Genomic DNA, 13,799 nt, shown 5'->3' with positions numbered 1-13,799 from the left:
TGTATTGGGATAATTTGTGTTGTATTTTATTTACATGAACATGCAAACAGTAATATGATGCTTCAAGATTTACGTTATTGTATAATGTACCAGTAGTTAATGAATTTATTAAACATATATTTTAATGAAATTTTCTAACTTATTCAATAAACTTCATTTCAGCCAAATTGTATGCAATTTGTTTTTCATTTTCCATGTTTTAAAGTCACAGAACATAGTTCTTGAAGTACAAAAGTTTGCTATTTAACATAAAATTTAATTTGTGCTACTACAAACACCAGGACACTGTTTTACCAGCAATCTTAGTGTTAAGATCACTGTTCTCAGATCATCTTAAGTACATTAGGTAGCTATGTATTTAAGGTTGCATAGTACCAGAGAAGAGAGTTCCGGGTCAAAGTTTGAGGTGCACCATCAAATATTTACAGAGTAAAAGCAGATGTGGGTGTGATTGGTAGTAATATGTGACATTGATTATTTGTGCAAATACTATTATCCACAGACAATAAATAAATACACTTATTTGTTATACAGTAACGTTGTTATGCAGTATACACCAGATATTGAAACTAATGTGGGATACCCCTAAAAATGGAACTGCAATTTTCAGCAAAAATGACGGTTGCTATTAAAAACATTAAATCTCTTAAATGGTATGTAACCCTCCGACCCCCCATTTTTTTGCAGGTAGATTAGATGTGAGGTGCCACACTTTTTATTGCTGTACTTCTTGGGTGTGTTGATAAACTGCTTATATGAGGAATGATTTGGTCTATTAGAACCTTAAGGTGATCTTAGCGCTAAGAAAGAACTCACTCAGGGTTTGGAGTCTGTATCTGGATTAAAAATCCCATGCCTCGACTGGGATCCGAACCCAGTACCTACTGGTCTGTAGACGGATGGCCTAACCACTACGCCACCGAGGCCGGTCTTAGCGCTAAGACTGCTTCATAAAATGTGGCCCAGGACGATTAGAGAATTTGAATTAGCCAGACTGATAAGAAATTAATTATTATGTGATATATATTTTAACTGAAAAAGTTGGAAAACGGTTAAAAGTATGTTACATTTCCTAATAACTAAGGTTAGTTCCTTTAATGTTACCAAGAGACTCCAAGGAACATTTTATTTTCAAAATTTTGATTAGCCACATTTCTAGTCCGTTAAAAATTGATTGGCAATTACTGTTAAAATTGTGTAGCAATCTCTAAAACTTAAAAATTGTGATACATTACTGAATAAAATGTTCCCTGTACTGTCCACAAAAAATTAAGCAACTATTGGTTTTGTCATAAATAATCTTTCCAAATGTATGTTGATTTATTTTACCCATATCCATAATATATTCTAAATACAATATTATTACACACATATACATGTATACCCATTTCAAAATGTAAGTACCATAAATTGAACAAAAATGGACATTATCTCATTGTATTTGCAATTAAAAAAATATATCAGTCATAAATTGCTTTTTTCTTTTTTTATAATCTATTATTGGCCTCTGTGGTGTCGTAGTTAATCCATCGGACATGAGGCTGGTAGGTACAGGGTTTGTAGCTCAGTACTGGCTCCCACCCAGAGCGAGTTTTAATGACTCAATGGGTAGGTGTAAGACTACTACACTCTCTTCTCTCTCACTATCCAGTAATCCAGTCCTGGGCAGACAGCCCAGATAGGTGTACCCAGGACAGCGTGCTTGAATCTTAATTGGATATAAGCACAAAAGTAATTTGAAATGAAATATAATATATTTATGTAGTCAGGTGGACTAAAAACATTTCACTATTTCAGCAATGTCACTACAGATCTAAATCAATTCTTAAAGAAAAATCAGTTTGTGCATTCTTAAATGAAGCAGAGCAGATAATTTTAAGATGCTCATATACCACTACGGTTTCGAGCATGTCTATCCCGGGTCCTGTCTTTGGATAGCCAGGGACTTGACCTGGGACAGATCTTAAATGAAATGAATCATTGAAATTTCTCATAAACATTTGTTTCATTGGGTATCAAATCCTCAACTAATGATCAAGTTCCTTTCTTGTAGCTCCTCATTTTTGTGTTCATATATTAACCTCAACTCTTCTAAGAGAAAGTCTGATTAAGTATCCAGGTTGTACTATACCAAATAAATGCCCATAGTGGTAATGTTGATACATTTTTATCACCAATGGTAGAACTGGTAGTATTAACTGTGCTTCTACTTTAGTTCAAAGCACTTCACTTCCCATTTAATTCATTGTTAAATTAGATGTACAAATTTTTGATTCTTTAGAATATTTTTCTCACTCTAAAATACCAAAAAATATCAACTAAAGAATTTCAAATGCACAACTCTAATTTATTGTTGTAACAATCATAGTTTAAATAATTAAATTTGTTACATTCATTACAACGTAACGTCATCCGATTGGTCCAGACGTAGCAACAGGAGTTTGTTAATTTTTCGATGAACGTAAAAATTACGTCGTCAGGGAACGTCATATGTGATGACGTCATTTTATATGTGCAAGTTGTCTTAATGAGCATTATTGTTTATGGATAAAAAATAATTCAAAATAAAGTATGATGTTTTAGTGTTATTATTAGCATGTATCATTCAAATTTAATTATAAGTATTGTCTGTTATTTCTTTTACGTTCATCTGGGTATGAACAAAAAAAATCATCCGCAAACTTATGTGAGAACGGCTTCGCCGATTCACACAGTTTGCGGATGATTTTTTGTTGTTCATACCTCGATGAACGTAAAAGAAACAACAGACAATCCTTAATTAAATACACACATTTTGGATTCATCAATATATTATTTATATTTTTATACATATAAAATACCAATCAATGAATAAACTAAATCAAGAGTAATTGTTGAAATGTACAACCATAAATGTCTATAAAAATAATTTTACATGATTTACTACAAAGTAAGTAAGTATCAATGAAACTGAACCATTATCAAAATGTTTATCTCATGTTTTTAAGATTCTCCATCTTGAAGACCCATGCCCATTTGCTTGGTAATTTATTAAAAGGTATGGGAGGTATATAGATATTCATTCCACCAAGCGGTTGAGGTGTCCAGTCAAAGTTGCCCTGGTAACCGAGCATGGATACGGTTGTTGATGACGATGGGATTGGGTCCTTCATTGACAGAATTCCACCTTCTGGCCAGGTGAGGCTAATTGCATACACTGCCACATTTCCATCAGACATATTTTTCGCTGTGTACCTAAAGATAAAAAACAAAGATGTTCGTCATCAGCATTTATTTATTAGGGCCGTTTCTAATCTTCCAGTTATTCAATTATTTGTTTTTTTTTTAAATTGCATTGTGGGTTTTTTGGTGTGCTCACAGTAAATCATGATAATTTTGAGAATGGTCCATGTGATTAAAACAAAATAAAATAAAGGTACAGTAAGGTAAATTATTAATGTTTTACTTGTACAAAATTGATGCTCAAACTGCCAAAGATTTCATTTTTGACAATGGGAAAACGATACAAACAGTGCTAGCTCTGGGTGGAAACACAAAGAAACTCACCAAACCATCGACTTAATGTTACAGATTGCAGAAAGCTAGTTATTTTTCAACTTAAACAGCAATCATTAAATGAAACTTTCACCAAATTTAAAAGAAAATTTACCAATTGTTTCCAAAATTTGCAACTGACGAACCTGTGAAAATTTGTCTACAAATGACCCTTTCTTACCAAATATCTGGCGTTACTGTGTCATTTTGAAATAACCATGGTTTTGTGGCATAGATGGCTTCTCCATTCACTCTCAACCACTGACCCATCTGCTGCAGTCTCTCCTGGTATATTGGATTAATTGTCCCATCCTTTTCTGGTCCGATATTCATCAAAAAGTTTCCACCACAACTGGAATTTATATTAAAATATTATACAAGTCAAGTTTGGATAGTTTTATAAATGACACTTTAGATATAATTACAAGCCAGCTGTATTTTCTAAAAAGATTATAATGAAAATAAAACAATGATTTTATTTCTTTCTGTGGGAAATGGATATTGGAGAAAATTGCCTTCGAAACCTCCATTACACATTGCAGCCATATAATAATTGTTGTAGATATAATTACAAGCCAGCTGTATTTTCTAAAAAGATTATAATGAAAATAAAACAATGATTTTATTTCATTCTGTGGGAAATGGATATTGGAGAAAATTGCCTTCGAAACCTCCATTACACATTGCAGCCATATAATAATTGCTGAAACAACAATTAAGTTAATTATGTGTTAATTTTAATAAAACATACACATTTTGGCTGTTTTTTAAATTATATTCTAAATGTTTAAATATTAAAATTAAACCCAAAGCTTATTTTTCATATATAATACATTATGGAGGCAACTATAATTATGATAGATCTTCATGGATGACCAATTCTCACTTGCATACAGGAATTATTTGTGCAGGGTGGGTGCGTGAAAGGTGGTGATATATTTTTGCATCCTATTCAGTCACAAATTTTAATACATAAACATAATTTAGAGTTAAATGTTGTTATCTCTATGCTTAAAGTACCAAACTAAACAGCTTGAAACAACAGTGGTTGGGTCAAGATAACCATGGTAGTTTTTTGGTATAAATTATGTCCTGGAACCATTTCTTAACCTTGTTTTTAATTTGTGGAAGCTGGACCCTTTGACACACAAATGGAAGAAAATACACAAATACACATTCAACAACTCAATGTCATCATACTCCTCATTTTCTTTCTACACCCTCTACCTCTTCCCTCCCTCTCATCTGACAGGATGAACTATAGACCTTCCCACGGGAACATCTTTTTTCATACTATGGAATTTACTACAAGTTATTTATTTCTAAGTCGACTGTTTTCTAAATTGCACACAAAAATAGTTGGGTTTGTTTGTTATTTCGAAAATACTTTTACTTTCCTTCTTATGTCAAACCAAACTGAAAGTATTAACAAACATTTTTTTTTGTAGGAGCAGGGCCAGGAACGATTTTGTTCTCTTCGCTTGGTGCTTGCATAGTATATACATTGCTTTCATGGCCGTACAAACGTTTAATTGCTTCCGATGCCTCTGAGAATGATGTGATGGACTATAGCTGTAATGAGCTCCACCACTGTAAAAGTCTTATCTTCAAGTCCAATCATACCCCTCTTTCTCAGGGATGTGATTTTTCAGCTTTTTATTGAATTTCAGGGTTTTTTTTCTTTTTTGTGTAAAATTATTTTCATAAAGTAGATTTTGATCTGAAATACTCAAAAATGACGTTTAATTTATTTAGGTATAGTACAGAGCTGCCTTCCAACCCCACACCTCCAACCCCGGTCTCCTAATTCCATTTCTCACCTGACGTACTGAATATGAGCAGTCGGTCTCCATGTCCACTCTCATTACTCCACCCATACCACCCTCCCTTCTCTCTCCCCCCCCCATCTCTCTCACCTGACAGTTTGAACTAGTTGTGTGATAAATTCCACCACTGTATGAAAGTTACCAACATGAGCAGTCTGTCTCCACATCCAGCCACATATTCCTCCATCTTTTCCCTCTCTCCCCCTCCTCCCTCCCTCTCTCTCTCTCTCCCTCTCAAACCCGACAGTCTGTACTAGCTGTGTGATGAGCTCCTTTACTGTGTGAAAGTCACCAGCTTGAGCAGTCTCCACATCCACCCATCCCCATCGTTCCCTCCTCTCTCACCTGACAGTCTGAACTTACTGTGTGAATGTCACCAGCTTGAGCTGTCCATCTTTAGGTTCAGTCACATCTCCCTCCATCTCCTCCCTCCCATCCCCTTCCTTCCTGCCCTCTTCCACTCCCCTCCCCTCTCTCTCATCTGACAGTCTGAACCACCTGTGTGATGAGTTCGTCCACTGTGTGAAAGTCACCAACTTGCGCAGTCCGTCTCCAGGTCCACCCATACCTCCATCCATCTCTTCCACATTTTTAATCCAGATACCGACTCCAAACCCTGAGTGAGTGCCCCACAAGGCTCAATGGGTAGGTGTAAACCACTTGCACCGACCAGTGATCCATAACTGGTTCAACAAAGGCCATGGTTTGTGCTATCCTGCCTGTGGGAAGTGCAAATAAAAGATCCCTTGCTGCTAATCAGAAGAGTAGCCCATGTAGTGGCGACAGCGGGTTTCCTCTCAAAATCTGTGTGGTCCTTAACCATATGTCCGACGCCATAAAACCATAAATAAAATGTGTTGAGTGCGTCGTTAAAGAAAACATCTTTCTTTCTTTCCCTCTCTTCCATCCCTCTCCCCTCTATCTCTCTCACCTAACAGTCAGAACTAGCTGTGTGAAAGTCACCTGCTTGAGCTGTCGGTCTCCACATCCAGCCAAATTTTCCCTCCATCCACTTTCTCCTCCTCCCCTTCTCTCTACCACCCTCACCTTCTTTGTACCACCCTCCCCTTCTCTCTACCACCCTCCCTTCTATCTCTCTCACCTGACAGTCTGAACTAGCTGTGTGATCAGCTCCTCCACTGTGTGAAAGTCACCAACTTGTGCAGTCCGTCTCCAAGTCCACCCAGATTTGTCTATCGACATCTGGTTCTGAAACTTGAACTTCTGAAGTGTTTCTTTAATTAAAAAAATATATAACAATAACTAACAACTCTGTCTATGGTACAGGCTACACATCTTTGTACAGTCAGCAGAAGTGTTTGTCTAATAGTCTAGCCTAAAACAGCTAGTATGGTAGTGACTTAAAAGAAATCAGGGCACAGAAATGGACTTTCTACAGCTAGACTAAAAGATCTTTTTTTTCTTCTTGGAGGGGTAACCACAATCACTAGTTACAGCTCTGCAACTCATAAAATCATGAAATGAAATAATAAATAAAATTTGTCTAAGATATCTTTGTTTACACTAGGGTTGTGCACTGCACTGGAAATTAAACCTCAAATTCTGTTATGGTATTTGTAACATGTCTCTGTGCATTAACTTTATTAATTTACAGGGCTTCTAGATTATGATCGCCCCACTCACATGGCTAGTGATATTCACCCTTTTTAGGTAACACATCCAATTACATGTATTAGTAAAATTGTATTTACTTAAAGTAGGGCTAGTTAATTTTCAATCGTGGCTTGTACATTTTTTAAATCACTGAACCCATGGATAGTGGATTTATATAAAAATTCTAGAAGCCCTGTAATTTGAAATCTTTAGAATGACTGACACTACTGATTGACAACATTTCAACCAGCCTCAATAGTATAGTGGTGAGACGATCAACTTTAAGGCTGGTAGGCACTGGGTTCATATCCCAGTACTGCTTCCAACTTTGTTTTCACAGCTCGGTGAGGTGTAAAGTCAGTTTTGTTTAACGACACCACTAGAGCACATTCATTTATTAATAATCAACTATTGGATGTCAAATATTTGGTAATTCTGAAAGTCCATAAAAAAATCCACTACATTTTTCCACTGGCAGCAAGGGATCTTTTATATTCCCTTTTCCTACAAACAGGACAACACATACCTGTCTTGTTGTGGGAAACCTCAACTATCTTGACTCTCTGTCCAGGACAGGGGTTAATTGTTAGAGGTTAGTGTGCCATTAATATTCATTCTGGGTGAGAGCCAGTACTGGGAAGCGAGCCCAGTACCTATCCGTCTTAAGTCGTCTGATAGCTTAATCATTACACCACATTAAAAACTGTATGTTATACATACTGGGATTGAAGTTATCCCCACAGGTTAAGTATCCTCCATGTTTGCATGAGCAACCGATACCCCACGCATCGCTCACAAGAACAGTGTCTTTCACCGGGCTGAAAAAGGTTAAATTTAGAAATGATGACATAACAGAACTGTGCTTCATACATACTAGGGTTGAAGTTATCCCCACAGGTGAAGTATCCTCCATGTTTGCATCCACAGCCAATGCCCCAAGCATCACTCACTAGCACAGTATCTTTCACTGGGCTGAAACACCAACACAAACAGAATTCATGGATGAAAAACCCCCATGTATTTAGAGAATAAATATCAAGCCTTTGGCAAAGGTTTGACAAAATTCATTCATAAGCAGGCGGTCCATCATAAACTGCATGACGTGCTTGAACTTCGGATACCATATCCAAATCACTACCTGATGATGAGTACATTGTGTCTTACACCTGCATGCTGAATGACTTTTTGATTCAAATAAAACTATGATACAGGTCTAGAATTAATACTCTATCCACCTGTTTACTTCATTCTCAATTTTGTTAAACCAGAAAAAAATTATTGAAGAAAAACCTCATTGTTTTGATGGCTGAAACAAACATCGTAAGAAATGATTAAGTAAGTTGTATTCCCTGATGAGAGATAGATAATTCATAAATCCTCAGTGATTTGCTTATTCTCTTTATCACTCAATGTCACTTTTAACTGGTTTTTAATATAAAAATCCCTCTGCTGACATCATTTACATGATTAATTCATAATGGATTGTGCAAAAATTAAATGGGTTACTCAAATTTGTTTTTTTGCAGAATTCAAAAATGGTTTAGGCAAATGTTAAATTGTGAGAGGCCTGTGGTGCACGAACCTGTCATTGTACAACCATGCGAGGAAGCCCGTGGAGTTCCAGTATGTGTCAGGTGCCATCCAGTCCCCATCCGAGTGGACGATGTCTGGCTTGTACTTGTTCACCAACTCATACAGTTCAGGCATCGTCTTGGTCTGCAGATAAAATTACAGTGTAAAAAAATACTCCTGATGTTAAGTTTAGTTTTCTCCTGACGATGTCAACATTTAGCTGGCGAAACGTTGAGATTTTGAACTTGTGGTTTTAAACAGAGACATTACTTTTATTTTATTTTAGTGTAAAAAATACAAATATTTACAAAATCAAAAATTTACATATATAATAATGTGGATTTTTATTATACATTTTTAATTTTAAAAAGTACTTGATGTGAGACAAAGTTTTATTTATGGTTATATAGCATCAGACCACACAGGTATTGAGAGAGGAAACCCGCTGTCACCACTTCATGGGCTACTCTTTTCGATTAGCAACAAGGGATCTTTTATATGCACCATCCCACAGACAGGATAGTATATACCACAGCTTTTGTTACACCAGTTGTGGAGCATTTGCTGGAACGAGAAATAGCCCAATGGGTCCACCGACGTGGATTGATCCTAGACCGACCACGCATCAAGCGAATGCTTTACCATTGGGCTATGTCCAAGAGGACTCACTGGAAGATTTTTAAGCCATCACATTGGCTGTTGGGATGTTCGAACCAGTCTACTACCGTAGGCAGAATAGGTAATTAATTGGAAGTCAGGTTATGTTGAAAAGAATTTTAAACTGTGTATGTGGGGGGTGGATGATGGTCAGTGCCGGATTTATAAGGGGGCAATTGTCCCGGGCCCCCCTGCAAGAGGGGCCCCCAGACTAAGGACTTCCGTTATAAAAAATATGTAATAATAATAAAATTAGTTTATTTTTTTATTTGTCATGTAATTTAATTTCTCTGTTGAGGGGACCCTGAACCTGAAGTGCCCCGGCCCCCTCCAGGTATGTGTGGGTGGGTGGATGTCATTAATAAGCAGAAAACAGTGATGTTAGCATGGTTTTGAATTTCAAAGCATAAAATTAATGTTGGATGTTGATATTTATACAATCTAATTTATACATGTCAATAACCCATCATCTGCATTTGAAAACTTATTTTGGTAATAAATCTGTTTGTATAAAACTGTGGCTTTCTAATGCTTTGGTTTCAACTTGATTAATGTTATTTGGATTTCATAGCAGAGGGCAATAGGTATAATTTTATTTCCATCTGCTATTTCTATTGTTAAATGACATAAACACTGTGTGTGTGTGTGTGTGTGTGTGTATGTGTGTGTGTGTGTGTGTGTGAGAGAGAGAGAGAGAGAGAGAGAGAGAGAGAGAGACACACATTTTGTTCATTACTGGTCTGTCACATGACATTGAAAATGTATACACCTAGGGTTAAGCTACTGGTACATTAAACAGTCATATGATATCCAATGTTAACAAAGACATGTTCAAAGTTTGAGGTGAATCTTACAACAACAAAGTCATTGGTTGTAAAGTTGTTGGCTTGATCCTTAATGAAGAGAGGGTTCATGAACTCAAACAGTGAGTGATACAGTCCTAGATGAATGTCACTTCTTTTCCGCACAGATGAGGCAAGTTCACCTACAAAATAAAAGAATTTCTTTTCACAACAAAAATTAGTTTATCATCTTCTTTTTAAAAGTTAATAGGCCACAATGCTGGACATATATGAGAAACAGTTTTATTTAAATGAGTGGGTAAAACATTATTCACACTTGATTATAGGCAAATCGGCCTCGGTGGCAGGCCATCGGTCTACAGGCTGGTAGGTACTGGGTTCGGATCCCAGTCGAGGCATGGAATTTTTAATCCAGATACCGACTCCAAACCCTGAGTGAGTGCCCCGCAAGGCTCAGTGGGTAGGTGTAAACCACTTGCACCGACCAGTGATCCATAACTGGTTCAACAAAGGCCATGGTTTGTGCTATCCTGCCTGTGGAAAGCGCAAATAAAAGATCCCTTGCTGCCTGTCGTAAAAGAGTAGCATATGTGGCGACAGCGGGTTTCCTGTAAAAAAATCTGTGTGGTCCTTAACCATATGTCTGACGCCATATAACAGTAAATAAAATGTGTTGAGTGCGTCGTTAAATAAAACACTTCTTTCTTTCCTTCTTTCTTTTTTGATTATAGGCACCTTTCTAAGGGTCAAGGCCATCCTCTTGGGAGGAAGGAAGGAAATATTTTATTTAACAATTTTTCTAAATAATAATAATCAGATATGTCACCTAAAGAGGGAGATAGAGCTTAAAAACACTAACATTGGGGAGTTAGGGTGGGGTCAGGATATTCATATTTACAAAATAGACATCTGATCTCTTTTTTTTTCCTCTAGCCATCGGGCATGGCAATAGTAATTATTTACTAGCCCAGCATTGAATATCACTAGCCATGGGAGTGGAGCTACCATAATCTAGAAGCCCTGCACATATACAATATTTTTCCCCATCAGTTAAGTTATTAGAGATATTTCGTCTTCATGTATAAAGCTTATACTGTATTAAGAATTATAGCAACATTTTTAGGAACTCTTCACTGTACTGGATGTTTGTCAATCTGATTAAAATTAGCTCTACTGGTCTACTGGTCAGTAGATCTAACAGCATTGTGTGGACTCCCATGTCCAGGTGACATTTCATCTATAAATAACAATTTAAATATCAACCAATTACACTTCGCCTTTTATAGAATTATTCGGGAGCATACAAATTCTAAAAATATCGGGTGTGACTATTTATGCAATAGGCGAGCTTGTTGGTCTATTTCAACATTAAAAAACAGGGGGGAAAAGTGCAGTAATAAACTCTGGATTGTATACTAGTATAAACAAATTTTATGGCTATACCATCAGAGTTTGGTTTTTTCGTCTTGAAACAAATTTTATATAACATTTTATATTGAAATTAGTTTCCGGCATACTTTGTAATTCACCCAAATCATTTCGTATATCCTCGACATAATCCCGAATGTTTTCAAATTCTTTTCAAATCACTGGCATGATTTTGCAAGCAAGGTTTTGACTGGTCGAATTAAAGGTCAACTGGACATGAGCTCCAACGGGCTGCTGTTAGATCCACAGGTAATAGTAATTAACCAGTGGAGCTCATTTTAATTAGATTGGATGTTTGTCTGTATAATACTTGCCAACAAGATCTCGCCTGGGACCAACATCAGCAGAGTTCCAGTTCCAGCAGTATTTGGACGGCCAGTTGCAGTACCCTTCATGGTGCTTCGTCACAAACACTATAAATCTGAAATAGTATGTACCGTAGTCAGAATATACAGCAAAACATTTAACACAGGTAGACTCGAGTCCAAAATGTATTTTTGGTGCTTCCAGTGCGTTGTTAAATAAAAAAAAAAAATCTTTCTTTTTATGGTGCTTCCAAATGTTTTGGTTTTTGGGGGAGGTGGGGTTTTTTTTTTTGGGGGGGGGGGGTAATAGATACAAAATATATTTTAAGTGATTTTAAATCACTGCAATTAAACATTGGCATAGGTAGTGGGGGGGGGGGGCATGTGCCTCCCCACTTTTCAGATATTTTGCTTTATATTTGCTTAATAATAGTGTAAAAGTGTGTAAATATAAAAGTGTGCCCCCTCCCCCCACTTTTGGGGACTTTCCTACACCACTGTTAAATAATAACAGAATGAAACAAAAACAAGGGGGAAAAAAACATAAAAACTACTAAATTATAATGTTAAAATATGAGTATATCTAGTAGCTAACATAAAGACCAAAACTATATATAAGGTATTTAAATATCTGGTCAGATCAAATTGATTTGGTCTTGTGTTTTCTTGTTGTTGGGTGGAGTTTTTTTGGTGTGTGTGTGGGGGGGGGGGGGGGGTGTGGGGGGTCCTCTCTTTTTTCTTTTTTGTTCAAAAGCATGGATTTGACAGAAAAGTTGTAAGATAAATAATATACTGACATTGTTATTTACAGATAGGTATAACTTTTGGTGGTGAGGTGGGGGAGTGGATAATAGTGAAACAAGAACCAGACACAGTAATATAGGGATGTTCTGCTAGATAGAAATAGACCTATAAAAATGTCTCTTTTTTCTTTCTTTAAAAAAAAAAAAAAAAATTAAAATTCATTTTCTTTCTTTTTTTTTTGGGGGGGGGAGGGAGTAACTCCCTCACCCACATCCCTCAAGCTCTGCTAATCCCAGTTGACAATGTTCCAACATACTTTGCACCAGCATCTTTAAACAAATCCACCCATTCGTCTGCATTGAAAAACTCCGTTGTAAACATTGGAGCGAAGTCTGCATAAGTGAAACCTGGTGGAAAGTTGTCCTCCATATACTTGACAATGGCTGGGTTTTTCTGCACTTCCCAGGCGTACCAAAACCAAGCTGACACATAGCTCGGTACCGAAAATACACTCCAGTGGATGAAAATACCATATTTTGCCTCATCGTACCACGGAGGTAGTGGTCGACTCTGCAGAGAATTCCAGTTTGGTTCGTATCTTTTACCGCTAGCCACTAAAAGTAAACTGAAAGCAGTCACCCAGACCACAGCGGCTGCCATTTTGTAGATCATGTGACTTACCCAAGTTACTACAGAGTACTAAAATGTGATTATTACTGTAATCTAAAGCCGCGTGTTAGCACTGTTTGATTGGATACCATTGTTTATTACATAATGACAATATCACTATATTAGCTTTATCTCTGGTGGTTTCAAACCATGCCCATAATCTTCCGTATATTATTGCGATACTGTCCACAGTGAGATTTTAATGAGAACTATATCTCGGTGACATACAATGATACATAGTTGTTAAGTTACCAGCTTTTGGGATGGAAGGTAGTTGGTTCGAATCTTAGTGCCGGTTCCAACCCAGTTAAAGTATTTATGGGCGGGTGGAGACAAGGACGGATCACCGGCCTCGGTGGTGTCGTGGTTAAGCCATCGGACATAAGGCTGGTAGGTACTGGGTTCGCAACCCGGTACCGGCTTTCACCCGGTGACTCTGGGTAGGCGTAAGGCCACTACACCCTCTTTTCTTTCACTAACAACTAACCCACTGTCCTGGACACACAGTCCAGATAGCTGAAGTGTGTGCCCAGGGCAGCGTGCTTGATATAAGCACGAAAATAAGATGGATCCAGACTTTTTTAGTATGGGATCACAAAATTCTAAAAAGTGCAATGAATTCGAGTTCGTTAAAGTTTTTGTTGTTT

The 13,799-nt window shown here is 37.0% G+C and overlaps 1 protein-coding gene across 1 annotated transcript; it reads right to left on the bottom strand.

Annotated features, from left to right (window-relative positions):
- Nucleotides 1-2,799: 2,799 nt before the first annotated feature.
- Nucleotides 2,800-13,143, bottom strand: LOC121368568 (alpha-L-fucosidase-like). Its single transcript, XM_041493307.1, has 8 exons — nt 12,800-13,143; nt 11,749-11,855; nt 10,058-10,188; nt 8,557-8,690; nt 7,849-7,946; nt 6,463-6,595; nt 3,716-3,886; nt 2,800-3,234 (listed from the first exon to the last, which is right to left on the bottom strand). Exons 1-8 carry the CDS (start codon nt 13,141-13,143, stop codon nt 2,970-2,972), a joined length of 1,383 nt encoding a protein of 460 aa, XP_041349241.1. The 3' UTR covers nt 2,800-2,969.
- Between the last annotated feature and the right edge of the window lie 656 nt (nt 13,144-13,799).

Source organism: Gigantopelta aegis, chromosome 3 (genome assembly GCF_016097555.1).
Source record: "Gigantopelta aegis isolate Gae_Host chromosome 3, Gae_host_genome, whole genome shotgun sequence".
Classification (NCBI taxonomy): domain Eukaryota; kingdom Metazoa; phylum Mollusca; class Gastropoda; order Neomphalida; family Peltospiridae; genus Gigantopelta; species Gigantopelta aegis.
Note: the sequence above shows the minus strand (reverse complement) of the source record. Positions and strands in the feature narration are given on the sequence as shown.

Bases quoted from the DNA above. Each gene is read 5' to 3' on its own strand.
- LOC121368568 (XM_041493307.1), bottom strand. From the start codon at position 13,143: ATGGCAGCCGCTGTGGTCTGGGTGACTGCTTTCAGTTTACTTTTAGTG. The intron at 6,596-7,848 runs GTATGTATGAAG...TTTTAATTAAAG, and splicing joins TGGGGATAACTTCAACCCTA to AAACACTTCAGAAGTTCAAG. The intron at 3,887-6,462 runs GTGAGAGAGATA...TATAAATTCCAG, and splicing joins CAGCTAGTTCAGACTGTCAG to TTGTGGTGGAAACTTTTTGA.